Source organism: Tyto alba, unplaced genomic scaffold (genome assembly GCF_018691265.1).
Source record: "Tyto alba isolate M040663 unplaced genomic scaffold, T.alba_DEE_v4.0 Super-Scaffold_3, whole genome shotgun sequence".
Classification (NCBI taxonomy): domain Eukaryota; kingdom Metazoa; phylum Chordata; class Aves; order Strigiformes; family Tytonidae; genus Tyto; species Tyto alba.
The window spans coordinates 6675955-6697719 of record NW_024881304.1 but is presented as its reverse complement, the minus strand read 5'-3'; the positions used below and the strand labels follow the sequence as shown (position 1 = coordinate 6697719).

The 21765-nt window shown below is 47.3% G+C and overlaps 1 protein-coding gene across 1 annotated transcript; it reads left to right on the top strand.

The window, feature by feature from the left end:
• The first annotated feature begins 908 nt into the window (after window positions 1-908).
• RAB7A (RAB7A, member RAS oncogene family) lies at window positions 909-21037 on the top strand. The gene is made up of 6 exons (XM_032984305.2): window positions 909-1019; window positions 16509-16569; window positions 17735-17861; window positions 18654-18872; window positions 19393-19521; window positions 19694-21037. Exons 2-6 carry the CDS (start codon window positions 16517-16519, stop codon window positions 19787-19789), a joined length of 624 nt encoding a protein of 207 aa, XP_032840196.1. The 5' UTR covers window positions 909-1019; window positions 16509-16516; the 3' UTR covers window positions 19790-21037.
• Window positions 21038-21765: the final 728 nt, after the last annotated feature.

Below are 21765 nucleotides of genomic sequence, written 5' to 3'. Positions count from 1 at the left end.
CAAGTGATTTTTTTAAAATGTAGCTATAAGTAGCTTCAGTCCTTTTCTCTCTTTAATTAGCTCTAAATTTTTTCCTTGGTTGCTTTCCTGAGTTCACAGGCTAACTAAACCCACAGTCATCATGTGACTTGGATGAATTCAAGAGAATATTCAAGTAATTCCTGAATAGTAAAAGGAACTCACTGCCAACATGCAGAGCAGAAAATATGGATTTCTCTTGTACCACCCAGGGTTGTTATTATCCCATAGATTAAGGTGCCGGAGAGTTTATAGTCCCATTTTAGTTGCCTGCAGTATTGATCTTGGAACTGGTAATTGCCTTACTGATCAGCCTGAATGGATCTTGTCATACTTTATTTTTTTTCCCTGACAAATGCTGCTGCTGGTACCTCACTCCACATTACAGCTGCAAATAAAAAGATTCCCCAGACCAGATCTGTGCCCTTGCGTCCTTTATTTTCGAAAACATTAAGCGGGAGAATTTCTTCATCCCTTTCCTTCTCTCCTTAGACCTCCGAGGGCGGGTGGCGGCTGTCGGCAGCGGGGCCGCGCAGGCAGCAGCCGCCCACGGCCCGTGCGCTGCTTGTTGCTCTGGTGCGACGGGTCGCGTCCTCCCCACGGCCTCTGCTCCCGCGTGGGTATAGCGGCCTGCGCGGTACCACAAGCAGCACGTGGAGTGCCGCTGGCCGCGCGTCCCGCCTTCCCACCCGAGCTCCCGGTTTCGGCGGGGGGGCGGCCGGGCCCCACAGCTGGGGATGGGGGGTCGGCGGCGTCGGCGCGGCCTCGACCGCTCAAGATGGCGGCCGGGCGCCAGCCGTCACGCGACACGGGCTCCGCCGCTGGCTGCCGGGCGGCGCGCTGACGTCAGGGACAGCGGGCGGGCCCCCGTGACCGGAAGTTGTCGGAGAGGGAGGGGGGAGGCGGAAGTGAAAGCGGGGAGGCGGTTGGGCCCGTCGGAGCCGAGGCGAGCGGGGCGGGCGGCAGCGAGTCTCGGGCGGGCGCCGCGGCACACGCACCAGGTGGGGCCGCGCCGCTGCGGGGGGATCTCGCGCCCGGGGCCGTGCGGGTGGGAGGGGTGGCGGCTCCGCCCTGGCCGCAGCAGCAGCCGCCGGGCGGGGGGCGCCGCTTGGGCCCATCTCCACGGGGGGCGAGGGGGGCGCCGCCTCCGTGCACCCCCCCCCGTGCTCCCCCCGGGCGGGCTCCGACAGCGCGGCCGGGGACGGGCGGCGTTCGCTCGCCTCCGTGGCGCGGTCAGGCGGCCGGGTGCCCGGCTCCCGGCAGCCGTGCCGGGCCCGGCCCGTCCCCTCCCCCGGAACAATGGAGCAGGGCTGCGGGCGCCTTCCCGGGAACGGGGCCCTCCGCGCAGCGCTGCGGGAGCGGGGGGCCCGCGGGCCTTTCTCGAGACGCGCCGTTGTGGGAGCCTCCTCTCCTGAGAGGCTTGAAGAAGCCCGGAGCGGCGCTTCCCCGGGAGGGGAGCGGATCGTCCGTGACGTGTTTGTGCGGGCGTTGCAGCTTCTCAAAGCGCGAAGAGGTGTCGGGGCAGCGGGCGGCCGGAGGGGGCTAAGCGCTGGTCTTTGGGGGGAGCGCAGGGTTGGGGTGGTGAAATGCTGCTCTGGGTGGTCGTTGGGTAGCGCCTTTAAGATGAGCAGGCTGCCCTGGGAGCGATTAATGTGACAAAACAGCCGGCTGAAGAGACTGGCAGTTATTGCGAAAGTAGCTCTCAGCATGTGTAAAGCCTGAGTCAGTTCTAAGAAGTATTGGAGTGGATGCTAGAAGTACTTTTGTCTGTGAGTGTATAATAAGGTAAATTAAACGATAGATATGTTATTAGTCTCTGGGTATATATAGACTAATAAATATGGAAATACCTAATTGTTGTACTTAAGACAACTGCACTGTCTTCCCTGTTAATAGAGGGAATATTTCAGTAGTAAAACAGCTGTAAAAAAACTGTCTTAATTTGAAGTAAGATAGGGAACCTCAGCGTTAAAATGAGTATGCCTTACCCAGTAACTCCAAACCCTTTCAGTCAGAGATGGAATTCTCACAGTTATCTCCTTGAAAACAAAACGAAACAAAAAACAACTTGCTGGTAGGCAGAGCTGTTGTGATATGTGTCTGTGAGGTTTTTTAGATGTAAACTGAGAACACATGACAGGACAAAGTTCTCCCAACTGTAAGCAAGCTGGTCTTTTTTCAACAATTGCCAGTATGGAAGCCTTAAAGCGTCCAGTACTTGCCACTGTCTGGCCAGCTCTGGCCTGTGCCTGGCACTTGGTGTATCCGTGTGGGCATTGGGATTGGGGGAAGTGGAGAGTTCCCTTTTTAGGGGAATGGTACCTAACCAGCTATGCCACAGTGTCTGGCTGGCTATGATTTAAAGGCTTACTTGCAGCTATACTGTGTTCAGAGGCTGCAGTAGTACTAGTAGTGTGTGATAGAAGGTGCAGCCTGGCTGTGCTTCCAGTAGAGCCAGGCTGCTGGAGTCAATGTACCCTGTTCTCTCAGTAGCTGTATTTGAGGTTAAAGTGGGTGGAGTCATTTGAATATTCCTTGTTAAATAATCAGGGCTTCATTGCTGTACTTATTCAGGAAGAACAAGTATACTTGTATCTTTTTTTTCTCCCCCCTCCCTCTTGTGACTTCCAACAGCTGACTGAACACATGACTTGCCCTCCATGAACTAATGAGTAGACCCACCATGCCTGGCCTGAGACCTCAGAATCCAAAGCAGCTCTAATACTGTTACTTTCAAGTGTTGCCTTTTTTTTTTTTTTGTGCTATTATGTTAATACTCTACTCCTGGTGTAGAAAAGCTGTAAGATGGGGTTAATCTGACCCCTCAGTAAAGAAAATTTTTAAAATCAAATAGCAGCTCCTTGTTTTCCTAACCTGCAGTGAGAAGTATAATTGATAAGATGCAGGACAGTGGCTACATTAAACTTTCCTCTTCCCTGTGGTGCCATGCAGTGGTCCATGTCCTCAAATACCCTACAGATAGTTCAACATGGCACACTAAACGTGGTACCTTTAAAAGGTAAAGGTGGCAAGTTAAGAATTTAAATAACTATGTTGCAGAGACTACACTAAGGCATCCTTGCTCTCCTATCAAAGCCAGGGAATCAAACTCTGCTGAGTAGCACAGACATATTATAGCATTGATGAATCCTCAGCTGAAAGTGGAAAGTGTACAAGCTCTGCTATAGGCTCTCCTCTGAAATCACCTAAGGAAGATACCACTTTGTCTCGTTTACTGCCCAAAATGAATGTCTGTAGGCAAGAGGGCTACCAGATGAAATTTCTTCAGCACCCCCTTAAAACTCCTGTTTTAAGACTCTTGTGTTGGAAGGTCATGTGAATTACCTGTCAGAGCAAATCTCTGGCAAAGCTTGTCCTTGAGGAAACACGACAATTACAATCAAACCATCTGTGCAAAACTATAAATAGCTGTTTCTAACATGTATGGGATTTTGGTCTGACTTCTCTGTGAAAATGAGACTCATTAATGCAGAACTTAACATTTGGCTGTAAACAAAATTGCTTGTGCTTGATTAGGGTGCATTTTTAAATGCTGCGTCGTGAGATAGGTGTCTGGCAAACTCTAGTTTGGGAATAAGGGCTATGGAATAGGGCACTTGGATGTTTGCATTCTCTAAAACTGGTAGATGTGTAGGCTCACACATACTTACCAGTAGCTGTCCCTGCTGTTATAATACAGCAATTGCTTCAGTAACTGAAGTAAAGTGAGCATCTGATAAACAAGTACAACACCCTCACCTTGCATGCTGCCAGTGTTCCCTAATGTCTTCTGGGCTTCTCCTCGGCTGTGACCTGTGCTGCTCTTAACCCCTTGATGCTAGGGCTTGGTGGACCAAAGATTCCGTAGCAGAACTGTAGAGTAATTTAAAGGTTGTCTCCTTGGTGGAAGGGAGTCCAAATAAGGCCTTACCTAAATGCTGAACTTGGCTGGCACTAGCATGCTTGCATGCTGCTTGTCTGACAGCAATCTGGCATCCTTCAGATGCTGAAGTGTTTCATCTTTGCACAGCATTATTCTGATAATCGCAGTTTGTGTGATGAGTTGGGGTTCAGTTGGCTTCCCCCTGTAGCCTCCTAAAATGACCTCTTGTAGTTGCTGTGACAGTCTGCCTTCAGACATAGTTAAGTTGTGACAAGAGATTGTGAGGATAAAAGGGTCACTTTCTGCAATGACAGTCCAATGACAATCTGTGCATCTCAGAACTGAATTAGGTATGGATAATTAATTGAATGACCGTAGGTAATATACCATTTTCAGTTCTGCAGTTAGCTATTCTTTTGAAAATCATATTTGCCTATAAATGCACTTTGAAAAAAAGACTTCCAAACGAGTGCCCAAGGTCGGTGACTCCACATGTGCTGTTCAGAAATAGCAGGCAGTGAAGGGATACCCCCTCTATCACATGGTTGCTCTCTGGCTTCCAGTGTGCTTGTTGCTTTTGCGCTCTGTTCGTGGGGACGCAGCGCTCAAACCTGGTGTGCTGCTGCATTTTCTGCTCAGTGGAGATCTGTGGTGATGTCATTGTTGCTGTTAGCGCTGTTCCTGTGAGACTGCTCCTCCTCTCCAGTGCCAGCAATGAGCGCTCCGTCCATGGGGGAAGCTGTGTCAACACTGCTGTTGCTAACTCATGGTCAGCAATGGGGAGGGAAGCAAGCTCATCAAGGCCACTGGAGTGTGTTGATTTACAGCTGATCTCAAATAGCCTTGACTTCTCTTGCTATGGAACCTGTTCTTGAGGCCATGGCTGTTTTTCACAGGGCAGTGAAACTTCAGGAGGGGTGCATTGCCTTCGAGACAGGATTGAAGTGTAAACTTGTGGCACAGATTCCTATTTGTATAATTTAAAGGCACTTGATGTAGTGAGTGATTTGCTCTTGCCTCTCCATAACTATTTAAAATGCCAACTTAAGGTGACTAATTGTATCTAACTGTATTGTCAGTTAAGAAAACAGTATTCTTCTGGACCCTGTCCTGTATCACTGCATACTGTAACTTTGGTCACTTGGTAGACAGGCTAGACTAGTGAAGGCAGGCAGCCGGGGCTACATGGCTGGAGTACCTGGACCTTGGTTGCTGGGACCATCAGTTTATCTAACAGGACTGTGCTGAACCTTTGATCTCTCTCCAGCTGGGAAGCAGCATCCTCTTAAAAGTAACCTGCTTTGTGCCTGTATCCTTCAAGCGGGCTGTTACTTGGCTCTGTAGTGCTCTTCCTCTCTGCTCCCAGACACAGATAGTGATAGCTGAAGTCCAAACTGGCACAGTACTAACAGTGTCTTGAGCATGAACAGTGAGATGGTTGTAACTGAGGCATGCCTAGGCCTGATCTTCCTTGCTAACAAGATGATGCTGTTTACCAACACTGCACTCAATCTCACTATGCAAGTCACTCCAGTGAGGTTTTTTTTTTGGCCTCTTGTGGAACTTCAAGAGAATAGCTGGGCTGGTGAAGTATTGATGCAGGATCTGTGCAAGAGGTATGAGGGTATGAAGTATGAGTCTGAAACTGAGTCTTCACAGTAGGAATTCCTTGTTAAGCACTGACTCAGCTGTCATGGCAAGCTACCTGTTACACTCCCGTCCTGGTAGTAAAATACTTGTCCTTCCTGCTCTGCAAAATGCATTAGCATAGTAAGTGGTATTGAGTATGTGTAGGATCAGGAGTTCTGCTTGCAGATCAGGGTTTAGTTCTTAGATTGCAACCTGTCCCTAGAGGAAGCCTCTTGAGAAGACTCATTACTGAGAACAGGACCTCCTGGAATAGATGTACGGGAGTAAGGTTTTTGCCATTAGTGCTGGTCTTGTGCTTTTCCACATCTAACTTGTCTGGCAGTACGATCTCCCATCAGCTTCTATCAAACTCCTGGTGCTGAAGGAGGGACAATATTCACTCTTGGATCTGAATCTCAGATGTAAGCTCCAGGGTCTGGCAGGCCTCCTGAGGGCCATTGTTTGGCTTGAAGGCCTGAACCTTGGTCAGAGTTTCCCTTCAGTCACTTGTTTCCTGCCCAGCTTCTAGGAACTGGTAGAAGCTAGCAGCCAGGACTAGATAAACAAGGCATGGTTACCATCAACAAGGTCTAATATCTGTGCTTTGCTTACCACTGCAAAGGTTATCTAACACCTCCTATTTGTGTTTCTAAAACTGAAAGCATGGAAAGAATGCGTGAAACCTTAGGAAGCTGCAGATTAGAAATTAGAGTACTTGAAAAATACTGTCAGATACGGTAAAGATCTAACAAGTTTACTGTTTCTTAGTGGCCTGGCTAACTTGCAGTATTTTGAATTGGTCAGCCTTTTCTTCTGGACACTGTGCTTGATAGAAAGGAATGGGGGAATAATATTCAGTGGGATGGCTTGATGTGAGAACTGTGCTGGGCTATTGGTATTCATATAAGGGTTACTGAAACTGTTGGCTGGCTTTACTGGTTGTGTGGCTGTGTGCCAAAAGGCTGACAGACATGACTGTATAAACTGGGATGTATGGCACTATAGCTAAGTTCCAGTTAGTAGTAGAAGATTTGTCTTGCTTGGTTTGAAAGCTCTCCACCGAAGAGATGGTTCTGGTAGAGGCATGGCAACATGGAAGCTATACTGGTATAGCTGAAATGCTTTGCGTAGGCAAGGCCCTTAGTCAAGACACATGGCTTGTTGCCTAGTGTCTCCCAGCAGCCAGCAATGTGCTCAACTCTCCTCCCACATCCTGAGATTGTCTCCCCCAGGGCAGAATAGGGGAAGTTGAGCTTGATCTGATAAAGGGGGAGGGGTGTTAAAGCAAGCATGCCTGTTCTTGTAGCAGTTTGATCCTTAGGGAAAATCAACTGGGAACCACCTGAAATCCTGTAGGATTTCAGGGGAACTGCTTCTTCCTGGAAGGTAGAGGCACAGCAATACTGATTCTTGAATGACAGTGTAACTTGAGCTCCCAAAAGAAGGGTAGCTGAAGATCTTCAGACACTTGCTATCAGCCTACTAGGGCTCTGTATACCTCTGTCTTCTCCTGGGAGAAAGGTATCCTGTGGTATAAGGGCCTTTCAGCTGCTGGAGGAACTGGTGGACTAAGAAGCTTCATGACTGGAAACATCCAGCTTTCAGTGAAGCTTCTGGTTCTGAGCTTTCTCACAGAGCTGTTTTCCTGTAACCTGAAGACTACCACTTCAAGAGCCTTGGCTTTCTGTCTGGGAATCTTGGTACTGTGCGATATTATCTCTAAAAGGGCCTTCCTGCACTCCTGTCCTGTGCACAGCTGTGGTCTCCAAATATTGCTACCTGCTGTGGAGATGATGCTGATCATCCTCAGATAGCTGAGAGGCAAAGTGATCCATCCAGGGTGGCAGTCCAGCATAGCTGACCACATTGTAGGGGGCACTTTCTGCTCTCCCTTTGACTCAGGGCTTTTATCACCTGGAAAATCCTACATGTGCTGCTGTAATCTTAGTCTGGGCAAAGTAGCATTCCTGTAGACAGCAAGGAATGACCTCTAGACCTTCCCACAGCTCCTAAGCACACTGGTGGTCTGGCGAAACATGCAGAAACACATCTGCCTTGGTACTGTAAGCAAATGTGTTTCCATGCTTGTTTTGCTCTCGCTTTCAAACCATGTAGTCAGATCAACATGATATCACAGCAGCCAGCTTCTCTTGAGGGATATCTAAACTGCTAGAGATCGGTTTCTAAGCTTTATACCTTCCTGGATGTTCAGGTGGGGCTAGTCCTATGTAATTTGGACTTTTCTAGGGTAGGGTCACAATTCATAATGGCAGCTTTAGAGCAAGAATCTCGTTCAGTTCACATTGAGTATTTAAAGACTGCAGGCATAAAACAGCTCTGATCTGGAGAAATGCTGGGAGGTGTAACAGGGCTGAGAATCAGTGAGGCTTGGACTGGAGAACTTGGCTTTGAGAACTTGGGCGTTGAGCTTGACTGATCATATGCATCAGCGCCTCTCAGGAATGCAGGGCTCTCCAAATCTCAGCATTCGTAGCCCTAACAGAGTTACAGCTGAGCTGAGACCTCAGGCAGGGCAGACCCCTTCTTATGTGCGCGTCCTGTGATTACACTGCAGGTATGGCTTCTGCCATTGCTTCTGCCTTCCCTGTGTCATCTGGACTTCCTGGCAGACTGGCCATTGGCATATCCTCTTCCAAGGAGCTCTTTGAGCCCTTGCCCACAGCAGGCATGCATCCCAGAGCTGGGGATTGAGGGTATGTCTGAGGCAAGCAAAAACCTTCTTGCCACTGAAAGGAGCGTCTTCCCCAGCACCAGCTCTGGAGATTCCTTGATCACACCAAGAGCCTGTTGTGCTCACAACTGTTTCAAAGCTTTTGCTTTGCAGTTTGGTTTCCTATCTGTTTCCCCAAGCTGCATGTTGCCTTATCATTCTCTTACTTTACCACTGAGCTGTCTTAAGAGCATGATTGTGTTATCCAGGAACAGGGTGCAGCGGGGTCTTTGTGTGGGCCTGGTGTCACAGCCATTTGGTAGCTAGCTCACAGACCAGGTCAGGTGGCTATCAGTACCATGTCACACCAGTTTGGTGCTCACATTGGAGCAGCCGATGAACTGAGCTGCAGCTGGCTGGTTCCTGAGCTGCACTTGGTCCTAGAGCAGCTTCTCCAGCACTGGAGGCTGCAACTCCACCCTCAAAATGAGGTAGAAACTTACTGCAGACAGCTGAAGTCCAAAACGCCAATTCCTTTGGGGTACTGAAACAAGTTTTAAGATTCTATTTTGATCTGAGCCGTATCAGTGTGCTAGCAAGCATCTAAAGCTCTAGGCTGTTTTTCAGGAAGGTGAAACTTTTGGCTTAGGACTCTCGGGTGGGGGTGGCAGACACTGGACAGTGTATCTACACCTGACAACTGCAATATATTGTTTTACACAAGATAGCAAAAAATAATTTGTAGCTGAGTCTCCCAGCTCCCTGAACAGAGGTAATTCCTGCCTCACAGGGATGGCTGGGAAAGGTACCAACTGGACAGAAGCCTGATCTTGGTGAAACTGCAGTAAGTATTAGCTGCTCCTCCTGAGGAGGGAATGATGAGCTGTGCTTGAGCTCTTGGCTGGGTACCAGCAGGAGGGAATATGTTGGTTAGAACAGCAACATAAATGTGTGGGGAGGAAGGAGGTGGAAAGCAGTTTTGAGATGGTACTGATACAGCAGCAGCTAGAGTGTACCCTTCTGTGAAGCTGTCACAGGAATATCTTGCCAGCTGCTTTTGGTGTGGGCTTCACTTAAACTGCTTCTCTGTGGTGCATCAGTGAGGCCTGAAAAGCACCTCTGTCTGTCTGTATGGACTGTAGGAGCCTGTTGTCCTAAAAAGCAACCCATTTACAGGGAGCAGTCCTTGCAAATTGTCAACCCAATTGGCAAGGTGTTCCAAGCTTGCTTCTTAGGCACAAAGCCAGCACAGGCCCCCATTAAATGTGAGGCTGGCTTTCCTAGATGGGATCTTCCAGCCAGCTGGAGAAGCCAGGCTACTAGTAGACCTGTCATGTGAGTGGAAGAGGGTACTGTCCTGCTCGTGCAGTCCTTGCCAATGCAAGACTCAACTTGCTGTTAAAACTTCTGTAGCAGTCCTCAGCGCGAGGATGCTAGGCACTAGTTCCACTTGTAGAGCACTCAGGTTTGGTAAGGAAAATATGCAGGCTCTGTAGCAATCAAAAAAAAAAAAATCAAAGGCAGGCTTATTTATAGTTTATTGCTTAAAGGCATCTTGGCACCTCTCAAGCCATGTTCATCTGAAAGTAACAACCCCTGCTGATTGTCCTCTGGCTAGTGCTCAGCTCTTTCCCAGCTGAAAAGACAGGGCTTCTGCTCTGCTCATGGGCTGTTGTGTCACTCTCAGGAGAATGCAAGTGAGAGATGTTAAAGGTTGATACCTGCTGGTCTCAGGTAGGTAATCATGTTGAATTGCTCCAGGTGTCACTTGTAGCTTTGCATTAGCAGATACCTCGTTAGCAATGACTGTGTGACCAGTTAGTTGGAATCAAACTACTGTTAGTAAATTGTGTTGGTAAAACTTGTTCAGCTCCTCCTCCAGCTCCTGCTGCAATTGGAGATTGAGGCTTCAGTACAAAGGGTGTCTGGACCACTTGGGCACTCTGCAAGTGGGAGCTGTGATCCTGGTCAACTAATGTCAATCACAGACTGACTGCCTTTCCTCATGATGAAGCCTTGTGTTTTCAGGGTAGCCGAATTGGAACAAATTCATGTGCCTGCTCAAAGTCTCGGCTAAACTTGGCTTGATAAATCATGGTAGGGTACAGTGTGACTATGGGGCAAGTAATATGGGCCAGTCTGGTGTGCTTGATACTGTAAGAACAGGCTAAACACCCAGTGTGCATCTCATTTCAGGGACTGAAGGTCTAAGCAGACATAATCCCCTGAGGTGTCAAACATACTAGGGAACTTGCTGCTTCTGGGAATGAACAGGTTCAGTCTGAATGAGCTGGTCCTGAATCATTCTTCCAGCTTCAGTTTCCTTGAAGAAATGCAGAACCACTGCGGGGGGGGGGGGGGGGATAAAAATAGCTCTTTGGTGTAGTACAGAGACTTAATGCTTTGTAGGCTCCCCCATGGGAGAGAACAGTGAGCAGAGGTGGTGTTTCTGTGTTGGAAACATGCTTAGCTGTATTTCAGGACATTTTTTCTGCATTTTAGGACAGAAGGGTCTTCCATTGTTCAAGTGTGTCTGTCTTCTGCTCAGTCTGGTCACTGTGGTGAGCCCACTGCAGTGTGTGGTATCCCTTAATGGGGTACTGATCTAGCCAGACTGGCTTTCTCATGGTTGGGTGTTTTTGCTTAAAGGTCCTGTGATATAGTGGAGTGAATGCTCTACTTATCAGCCAACAGCACCCAGGACAGACCTGCAGGGCTTCAGGTTCAAATGTGCCTTTTTGTGGAACACCTACTTGCTCTTCTGCTTCCTGCTGGGACAGGGGAGCCTAACTAGGTATTCGTAAGGGCTTCAGTGAGTTTAGCTCTGTTTGCTTACCTACTGCTTTGCACCTTGTTGGCATAGTGTTAAATATCCCTGGCAAAGAACACAAGATGAGAGGTGCAGTCCAACAGTCTTGCTTCAATGTTAAGCTGGTTTCTAGCCGGAGGTGCAGATGGCAAGCTGGTAGATGTAGGAGCAGAGAACTCCTGGTCAAATGTCCCAGTTCTTCCAGCCTCTGCATAAACGTGCTTTTGTTCTTGGTTAGGATTGTGACTTGTACTGTTTAATAGCAAAGCTGCAAGAGTAAGGACTGTTCCAGCAGCTTGTCAGCAGGTTCAGAACTGGCATGGGTATGCTCCTGCTTAGGGAGCTGCTATCTTCCATGGATGTGATATTCTTGTCCTCTTCCCCCTCCCCATGCCACCCCCTCGCTCCAGGCTGGCTACTTTCATACTAAAATGGTCCATGGGCAATTTAACAGGGTGTTCCTATCATAAGGCCTACTTCTGTTAAAGGACAGCAAATCTAAGGGATCTGGTGGGCCGTCAATGCAAGCTCTTACTGTTCTTTGCTCATAACAACCTAATTAATATTAAAATGCTTGCATTGTGACTTGACACATGTGAACATCTCTAAGGAATCCTTAACCATCCATTTCTGCTTTGAGTTAAAGCAGCTATTTCAATATAGCAAGTGAAAGAACAGTTGTAATGTACTCTGAAGCACCAAGGGAAGCCTAATTAGATCTGGTTTAGGCTTTATTTGCTCTTGTGTCTGTGGAGCTGTAGCATTGTGGAGCTTCATAGGACAGTTTTTTGACTCTTCCTTTCAGATCAGCTAAGCCAGTAACGCTTGCAGGTCAGATGTTAGGGGTTCTCCCTTGGTGTTCCAGCAGGCCAGCCTTACAAAGGTAGTACACTACTGTGGGAGAGAGCATGCTATACCAGGCTTAATCTCATGAGGGACAACATTCTGTTAATGGTTCGTTTGCTTAAAGGGATAGTCATTAAAAATTGAGTGGAAGGACTCCTCTCCTGTATCGGAGACAGCTGTATCATCCCTTTGGCACCAGTTAAACCAGGAGAAGGAATGATACTGACTGGTGTTCTGACGGATGGGAAGTTTCTGATGGTTTCTGTCAGGTCCAGCAGTGTGTGCTGGTAGGCTGTGTTCTGAGTAGTCATGCAGGTGACCTAGCTCTAAGAGACTTCACACTGTGTAAAATAGAACTGATGTCTTGGATCAAATCTTAACAAACAGGTTTTTCTTCATGGTATCTCTGAAAAAGGAAGTGTTTGTTCAGAAATGCTCTTGGGACTGGCTGTGAGCCCTGTGTGAGCTTGCACACTGCCATCTTAAGGGCTTATGTGACTCTTACAGGATGCTGCTGTAGAGTAATTATACCAAATATAAAGCAAGACAGGCTGCATATCTAGTGCAAAATAGTCTTAGACTTGGATAGCACTGACTCAGCACTATCACAGTTTTGATCTTAACTCAAGCTGAGCTTGCTCTTTGCAAGAGCATGGGGGAAACCCTGCACAGCCTGCATCTCAGCTTAGCTCAGTAACTTAATGTTTCTTGCGGGTGTGACTGGAGAAATTTCTCATGTAAACTAACTGCTCCTTCAGGTATTCAAAACTGCTTCATCTGTAAGCTAAAGCTATATTCTTCTTGGTCTCTCCTAGTTGATTTTTGTACTAGCAAGGTTCATCAGAAATGCGATCTGTGTAGCTTAGAGCATGTATGTGGGCTCCATTTCTGGGACATAAGGCAGTAATGAACCTACTCAATGCCATGTGAGAAACAGCCTGTGTTAACAAGGGAATAATCATAAATTGCCTGTGACTTCAGGCAAGCAAATCTTTGTGTACTGAACCTGGTCCAGGGTTGGTTGATTGCACCTTGTTCTACTGACATAGCAAATAACGTGCTGTAAGCAGGAGCAACTGGGGTATTTCTGAGCTTACTTGAACTGCAATATGTGAAAGCATCCTCTGCCATGAAGATGATGTATTTGCTGTTGGCTTAATATGAGCTGAAGTCACCAAAATTCTTTGTATGGTGGTAAGGAAACTGTAGTAATTGTTCACTTACGGGACCTTCAGAGAGTGCTGTCTTTAATGTCCACTATCCCAGCTTGTTAAAAACACTGTGGCTGGAAGCAAACATCAGAGGAGGTACGTTATCCTGTCTGGAGTAGTTTGACCCTTTGGGTTGCTTCATAAGAAACTCTGGTTAAGGTAATGGGGATGTCTTAATCTAGGTTTGAGACACTAGGACCAGTCAGACCTTCATTTAGCCTAAATAGCTGTTTTAAAGCTGGAGCTGCTGTTGGAGACCTGCTCAGCTGCACAGAATGTGATAAGGAAAATAACAAAGGTGGTGGTATAGAGAGCAACTTGATGCTACTTAAACTTAGAGGGGTTTCCTTCTATAGGAAGACTCCAGGAGATCAAACACTGGTACTTCCTCCAAGACCTGGAGATGTGATCTCTTATACTGGGCAATTGAATAACTCAGAAGTGTTGAGTCTGTTTATAGCTCTAATGAGAAGATTACTAAGATGTCTTGACCCATCAACTGATAGGGCTTCAAAGCATCATTGATCAAGCTTAGTAGAACAGGGATGGGAAACTCTGGGCATCATCCACTGCTGGCCCCTGGTAGGACTGGAGTTCCTCACTGTCTCATGGCCCAAACCAAATACCAAGCTGAGGCAGCTGCTTCTGTGCCATGGCTCATATCCGTTGCATCACCTGGGATGGAAGCTGAGTGTCTCACCTGACTGGTGTTCATGAGGCAGTAATAGCCCTGCACACTGATGGGGTAGCCCGTCAGCTGTGACACAGCAGCAGTGTCAGGTCTGACTCAGATTTCCTTCCCATGTCTGCAGGTGTCTGCTTAGCTGAGCTACTCCAGTGTAATGAGACTTGACAGAGCAGTTTCCCCTCCCTTCATAATGGGACTTTAGGGGTTGAACTTGGGTGCTAAGCATCCAGTGTGATTTTAGTGTTGTAATTTAGAGCTCTGCAAATCCCACCTCGAGCATGAGAACTAATGCCAGCTTGTCCAAAGCTGCTTTGAATACCAGGAAACAGTGAGCTGCAATAGCCAGTGGCAAGCGATACTGAAAACACTCAGAGGAAAATAGAAGCTGGATTCTGGCATGGTCACTTCAGGGTGACTTGTTTTCCTCTGTCCTGAGGAAAACAGGTGACTCCCTCACTGGACCTGAACCTGTACAGATATTTTCCATAAACAGTTCAGTGGACACATCTGTACTTAAGTTACTTAAAAGCTCTCCTCACTTGCTTCTTGTTTCATCTGGGCTGATTGTGCTGCAGAAGTCTCTGGCTTGGCTAGCACAAGTATTGTTTGTGCTACATGCTTTGAAAACAGGAGCTTCAGTCTGCTTGAAGGAGCTTACATGATCTGTCCTCCCAAAGGCTATGGAGGAGCTGAGCTATAGAGTGTGGATCTTGGCAAGAGCAGAAGCAGGACTAATTGTTGGGGTTGTTGACAGCTTTCAGCTGGCTATATGTTGGCTAGTATAGCTGGGCTGCAAGTTGGATGGTTGAGCAATGCAGTCCAGCACAGACAGCCTTGGAAAGGAGAGGTGTTTAGACTTGGAAAAATTGTCCTGTGCAGGCTCTCTGGCATCTGTGGGTAGCATGAGCTCTGTAGGTGGCCCATCACTGCTGTTTACTCAACAGCCTCTGGCTGATCTTCTCAACAGTGTTTCCCATCTAGATGCATCACTAGATGCATGAGGTAAGTGTGGGCCAACAAGGTGTGGCTGTAAGTGCACCATTACCTGCAGTGGGTGCAGGAGGGCTTCTTCAGCCTCTGCAGCATTCATTGATGGCAACGTCCAAAAGATTGCATGTTGTCTTAACACTCAAAGCTTGAGATGATTAAGACCTTTTGGAGCTGGACTCTGCATCTAGTAAGAGGCATCTACAGCTTGGAGCACGTTACCTCCTGTAGTAGTGGGAAGAAGCAGGTTGCAGTTACCCAGCAGCTTAGGCTGTTGCATATCCCAGGAAACGAATAGGACCGAGCTGCTCAGAAGACGCATATATCCATGCTGTTGTAGAAGTGAAGGCCTCCTTAGCTGTGAAAGTCAGGAATAGCTCCTGAAGAGTAGGAGTTGTGTGGTGCAATGAATATGGTGTAGCAGGATGGGAATTTTAGGGTAACCAAGTCCCCATATAAGCACTTAGTACAGGAAGCCTGTTGTCAGGAATATTTGAACTCAAGTATATACAGCTATAACCATCTTCTGGCTCCTCTTGCTGTACAGAAGCTGCAGGGTTCCTCAGGGAAAGCCAAGGAGTCCTTGTGTTGTGGACCAGGTCAGTACCAAACCAGGGTCTGTGATCTGATAAAGCCTGAGCACGTAAGAAGGGTTTGTCCCATCTCTTCCCCAGAGGTGGGGAGAAGGGCCTTATGGCAGGAAGGGTGTGCTCAGACACTAATAGCAAGACTTCGTACTTGCTCTCATGGTGTCAAAGCATGTCCAGAAGTGTATTTGGGCCTGCTGCAGTTGATGTACTTCTAGCTTCTTCACTAATCTGAAGGAGACCTGAGAGCAAGTAAGAGTCTCACTCTTACTTACTCTCAAGTCTCACTCTTGCTAATTGGATGGCCCATTAGTGGCTCCGTTAGAGCCATCTGCCTACGAAGTGGACTGGAGTCATGGCAGGATGCAACTGAACAAACAACTGATTTTTCTAACAGAGCAATATATTGAATGTTGTAAGCCTTCCTTCCACCGAAGGTGAGGTGGCAGTAGCTAGCTTCATATGCTCTCAGCAAAGATGTGGAGTCTGGTAGCAGTTTGTCTTGTAATTCAGCTGTTCAGGTGGCCTGTGTGGTTGCGTTGCAACCACTTCAACCACGGGGTGTCCTTGGGACTTGACACTTTGATAAAGCACAGCTGCTAGAGAAGGCTATTGCTTCTTCAAGCTGAACCTTTTTTGTTTGTTTGTTGTTTTGGTTTTGTTTTTTTGGTTTTTTTTTGTTTTTTTGTTTTTTTGTTTTTTTTTTTTTACTGGGAGACTACTGAACAGCATAAAAAAGCTTGAGTGTGGTATTAGAAACATCTCTGCTTACACCTCACTTAATAGCATGTGTAAGAATTAGTGTGTGTTGGCTGATATGCTTTACTGCACTGCCTCTAGTGAGGCTAAGGGAGATGTATACTAGCCTAGTCCCTACAAAATGGCCTGGAAATAGGGTCCAAAATGGACTTGGTACTGTAAAGGACAAGTGCTTGTCTTATCTACCTGTCTGTATTAAACTGCCACTACTGGTCTGCATGGCCTTGCCTGTGGAATGGGCAAACACCTGGTCAGTGCTCAAGTGTAGCCTTGAATTGAAGGAGTCTGGTTTCAGGAGTGCTGGGTCCTGCCTGTTGCTGGTTCCTTGCTGGGAGTCAGGTTTCTCAGACTCCAACCTTGCTGCTTTCTGCCTTGAGGAATGATGTGCTAATGGTGTCTGGGATTGTTCTTCCTTTCTAGTGTAAAAGATGACTTCTAGGAAGAAAGTGTTACTGAAAGTCATCATCCTTGGAGACTCTGGGTAAGTGGAGGAGCCTTTAAGTTGCCACTCTGCATCTGGCTGGAACAGTGCTCTTGACTAGTGGGAGCCTGGATGTACTGCAAGAAACTAGCAGTGCCAGGAGGAGAGACTACAGCCCCAGATAGCTGCGTTACCTTATAGCTTTAAGACTTCTTCACCACCCTCTGTCTTGAATGTGTCCCTGCAGTTTCATACCTTGAAGTCCTGCTGCAATATTATACAGGGGAAGTGTGGAGGGCAGGCCATTCCAGTAGCAGAACTGGATAGCCTTTCTGCAAGGAGGACATGTGGTGTTGAAATGAGCATTTCACTCAAATTAAAACAAAACAAAAGCTACAAAAAAACCCAAACACAAAACAGGAAAAAGCCCCACCAAAAAAAAAAAAAAAAAAAAAAAAAAAAACAAAAACCAACTTCTAGTAAGCAATCTTAAGTGACTTCTTAAAATTCGGCCTCTGTCAGAGACACAGTTTATACTGAACCATCTGCTTTGTCTTTGTCTGATCTGTCTGGAGCCTGCCCCTTGGAGTGAAAGGCTTTGCTGTGTGCTGTTGAGCAAGGAGTCTGCGCCACTGTTACAGGTTACTTACCATGCAGGTTGTAACCTGACTCCCATGACATAAGGCTTATTTATACCACTCTGCCCAGCAAGCTGTTGATCAAGGAGTGTTTCTCAGCCACAGAGGGGGCATGTGAGCCTCTAAGCTGGCTCTCTGGGGAGGATCTCTACCTCTGGGTGCCTAGCAGATGTATATGTGAGCTGTTGCCAGCTGAGGTTCTTTTCATCCACCACCTCCTCCTGCAGAGGCTGAAGATGACTCATACTGGTGGGTTTCTCTGGGGCACTTAATCTTCTTCCAGAATTGCCCTCATGATTGTAATGTGATGCATATTCCTTACCAAGGATCAGATTACTGATGGAGAAATAGGGTTTCTCAAGATTGTAATCCTTCGTATCCTTAGGTAGCTGATGCTCTTACTCAGCATGTTGCCTCAGCATCTGTTGCTGTAAAAGCCCCTTCCTGCAGAGGTGGGTGCATTTTCCCTGGTTGAAAGGCCAGGAGACTGTGCTGGGGGGCAAAGGGCACTGGGATGTTCTATTCAGGGTGGTTAATTCAAATGCTGTAGAAACAGCTTACCTAGTCTTTTTTGTCTTTCTGTACAGGGTGGGAAAGACATCGCTCATGAACCAATATGTGAACAAGAAATTCAGTAACCAGTACAAGGCTACGATAGGTGCAGACTTCCTGACAAAAGAGGTCATGGTGGATGACAGGCTAGTGACAATGCAGGTAAGGAGTGATTCTGCTCCCTGCTGCAAGGCTGCCTAGACTACACTTGTGTGGAAGTATCTGCTCCAGTGTAGCCCAGAGCAGGGGTTGGTATACTGGGTGTGAATCTTGTTTGCATCAGACTGGTCTTGGCCATAGGTGCTGCTGGGCTTCTCTACAAATCTGTGCATAGGCTGAACAAGAGAAGGCAGAGATCAGTTTGGGCTCAGCTAAGAGCAGCTTTGCCAGGCCCAATTTAAAAAAGTGGTACTGTCAGTAAACTAGACCTGGTTAGAAAGATGCACTTCCCTAGTGTTCAGGAACTGGAAGGGGCTGAGAAAGGACTCTTTAGTCAGGTCAACTACTTGTGCTGCCATGAGTCCTGTTGGGTAGAGTCTTAACCTGCCAGTCTGCTTATGTCTCCAGTATCTGAAGCTCTCATCTCTCCATGGCGAGACTAACTGCAAGGCAGCAAGCCCTGTTGCAGCCATCAGAGGAGTGTTTGGACAGTGCTGGTACCAAAGTGCACCCAAGCACTGCAGACAGGTCACCTGCTGACCCTAATACCCAAGTCCTCCTTGCCCAGAACAAGGATATGTCCCTTGCTGAGGCTGAACACAAGAAGGGTTAGCATCTTCAGAAGGGTATTTCTGGCTCTTGATACTTAGTGCCTATAGAAATTCCCAAGCCTTCAGGTGCTTCTCTCAGGCTATCTGGGGGCTGTAGATGCCTGGTGGGGAGTTTTTAAAGCCCTAATTGTGGGCTGACTGTGTCCAAGTACAGCTGGCTTATCTGCCCTGTCTTTTGCTGCAGATATGGGATACAGCAGGACAAGAACGGTTTCAGTCTCTGGGAGTTGCCTTCTACAGAGGAGCAGACTGCTGCGTGCTGGTGTTTGATGTCACGGCCCCCAACACATTTAAAACCCTAGACAGCTGGAGGGACGAATTCCTCATTCAGGCCAGTCCAAGGGATCCTGAGAACTTTCCTTTTGTTGTGCTGGGAAACAAGATTGACCTAGAAAACAGACAAGTGAGTACTGGGATTTGGTAGCCTCGTCTTAAGAAACTGCTGTTTCTTATAGGAACACGGGAGGGTTATCTGAGAAACAGGAGTGGGAGGTGCCTGAGCATGGCTCAGCTGTTGTGTGCTGCTGGGGCAGAGTTTCTCCTGCCTAGAGGTCAAAATCCCTGTGCACAGTATGCTCCTGCCCACTGGTGGAAGGATTGCAGCAGCTGCCTGGGTAGATGCAAGGAGAGAAGCTGATCTTCCTCCTCCAGAATTGCTGAAAAAAACCATATGGGAGCAAGTCCCTTGCTCTGCAGGTGCCTGAGCAGTCTGTGCCCTGTGGTCTTCATCCTCAGGCTCCTTGCCCTGGGGCTGAGTATCTGCCGAGCAGTCTCCTGTGCTCTGTATCAAGTCTGTAGTATTGATGAGATCAGAACTGCCGTCTTGGCTCAGGGTGGATATGAGGGGTCTCTGGCCTTGCCCAGGAAATAAACTCCCCTTCCTGCCCAGCTGAAGGTGGTGTTGCTGCTCTCTGTCTACCCAGGTCACCACAAAACGGGCGCAAGCCTGGTGCTACAGTAAAAACAACATCCCCTACTTTGAAACCAGTGCCAAGGAGGCCATTAATGTGGAACAAGCTTTCCAGACGATTGCACGAAATGCACTTAAACAGGTAGGGAGGGGGCTGGTGGGTACCTTCTGCTGGTGCTGGTCCTGCCTGCCGAGCTCAGCTGTGGTGGGCAGCCTTGGGTCTCTGACAGGTTTCCCCAGCTGAGAATGGCTCCTTGCATGCTAGGAGCTGTCTGTAGAGCCATGGCACTAACTCCTCCCTTCTCTCCCACCAGGAAACCGAAGTGGAGCTTTACAATGAATTCCCTGAACCCATCAAACTAGATAAGAATGACCGAGTGAAGGCTTCTGCGGAGAGCTGCAGCTGCTGAGGGGAGAGGGAGGGGTTGAGCACAGTCCTTCACAAACGAATATCACACTTAGGCCTTCAAACACACAGCCCCTCTTCTGTGTTTAAAACGAAATTTAAAAAAAAGAATTTCCATCTCCAGCTGCCAAAATCCACCCATTTTCCATGAGCATCTGAGAGTCCAGCACTTCAGAGCTCACGTTCCCACACCATCCACATCACACTTCATGGTAACAGACCTTTCTCTTAGTTTAAAATGGAAACTCTTATGTATGTTTGGAACTGAATCTAATTCCAGGTGTCCAATGGAGAGAAACTGTTTACAGGTAATCTGTGTAACAAGTTACATACATTTTTAACTGTCTTGTGTTTTTCCCCTGTGAAGGCTGCAACTGGAAAGGCTGATTACCCATAGTTCATTGCAAGCTCAGCACTCAGTTCAACTAGGTTGAGTTTTGTATGTATCTCTGTTAATGCTTGTTACTTTTAACTAATCAGATCTTTTTACAGTATCCATGTATTATGTAATGCTTCTTTAGGAAAAATCTTATAGTACATGTTAATATATGCAACCAATTAAAAATGTATAAATTAGTGTAAAATTCCTGAATTACATGTTCAAGTACTGAAACACAGATTGTGTAGAAAGTGAGGAGGACACTTGTGAACTGCAGCGTGCTAGCAACACAAAGTCCAGATAGAGGCAGTATTCTGTACAGTAGAGATGAACTATGTAAGCCTTCTTGTTTTGAGGCCAAAAAGGCTTCATCTTCTGGAAAATCTGTCTGGCTTCCTTGTATCTAAATTCTCAGATTTGCATAACAGCATTGATATGCACACTGGATTATTGGATTTAAAATTAAATACTGCTATGAAATGACCTCATTTGTTCACCTCCCCTACTGCTTAACTCTTAACATCCTGGAGCGAGTGTGAGAAGGAGTCAGAGCTGAGGTGTCCCAGGGGCTCTTTATACTGTGGAATGAGCTCCTCTCCCACCTGGGTTGTGGTAGCTGTTTCCTGACGAATGACCTGGACTATGAATCTTCCCTTTCTTCTTACTGACTGCTAATCTGGATTTTTGGTATGGAAAAACTTGGCAATCTAGTCCCTTTCCTCTCTTCCTTTCTTCCTGGTATTTGTTCTTGCGTTTGTAGCTTGCTTAAATGGAGCCCTTCTACCTGTTTTCCAGAGGTCTACATTCTAGTACGTAGGCTGAGCTCTTATGTAAAGAGACAAACATGATGCCAATAAACTTAACAAGAACAAACCTTCTTGTTTACTTCTGTTTCTGACTCTCTTTTTTTTCCCTTCACTAACATGCTTTCTTTCCTCTGTGTAGTCACCATTTTAGCAAGCCAGTACCTGCTAATTGAAGGATGTTTGTGTTTCCTCATTAAGATAAAGTCTATGCCTGCTGCATTGGTTTTCAAGAGCACATTGGGCAGGCCCTGTTTGCTTGGCTGATCTGAGACTGTAGTAGGGCAGTTGCTTTTCTTGAAGCCGATTGCAGTGGCAGGAACAGTGCTGGATCTGATCGTTTCTCTGAGCATAGACCTTCAGCCCTGTCCTGGACATATTGTGGAAGCAGAGAGAGGAGGGCAGGGCTGTTAAAGCTCTTGCCTACCCTCCTCTGGGAGGGGCTGGTGAGAAGAGGAGGCTGAGTCCCTTCCCAGTTTACCAGTTAGGTGCTTTGGCTGGAGGAGAAGCAAAGCTAGCTTGGGGGGGGGGGGGGGGTGCGCAGTTACCTTGGAGTGAGTTAAGGACCCTTCACTGGTCCAGCCCAGTCAAGGTTAACTTCTAGATGTGGGGCATGATCCTCTGCTTGCACTCAGCAAAGCTGAGCTCACTAGTCCTGCGCCCACAGGAAGATGGAAAACAAAGTGTAGAGAAATGAGGCCAGTTATTTCAAGAGCCTTCTAACAATCTTTGCTCTATATCCTATTTTATGGCTTTGTCCTGTCATGCTTTTCTTTCACTTGACTGGGCTTTTGCTGT

What these genes read in the sequence shown, in the direction of transcription:
- RAB7A (XM_032984305.2), top strand. Translation starts at nt 16,517, where the DNA reads ATGACTTCTAGGAAGAAAGTGTTACTGAAAGTCATCATCCTTGGAGAC. An exon ending in ACAGGCTAGTGACAATGCAG is followed by an intron (nt 17,862 to 18,653) that starts GTAAGGAGTGAT and finishes CTTTTGCTGCAG; the next exon opens with ATATGGGATACAGCAGGACA. An exon ending in CACGAAATGCACTTAAACAG is followed by an intron (nt 19,522 to 19,693) that starts GTAGGGAGGGGG and finishes CTCTCCCACCAG; the next exon opens with GAAACCGAAGTGGAGCTTTA.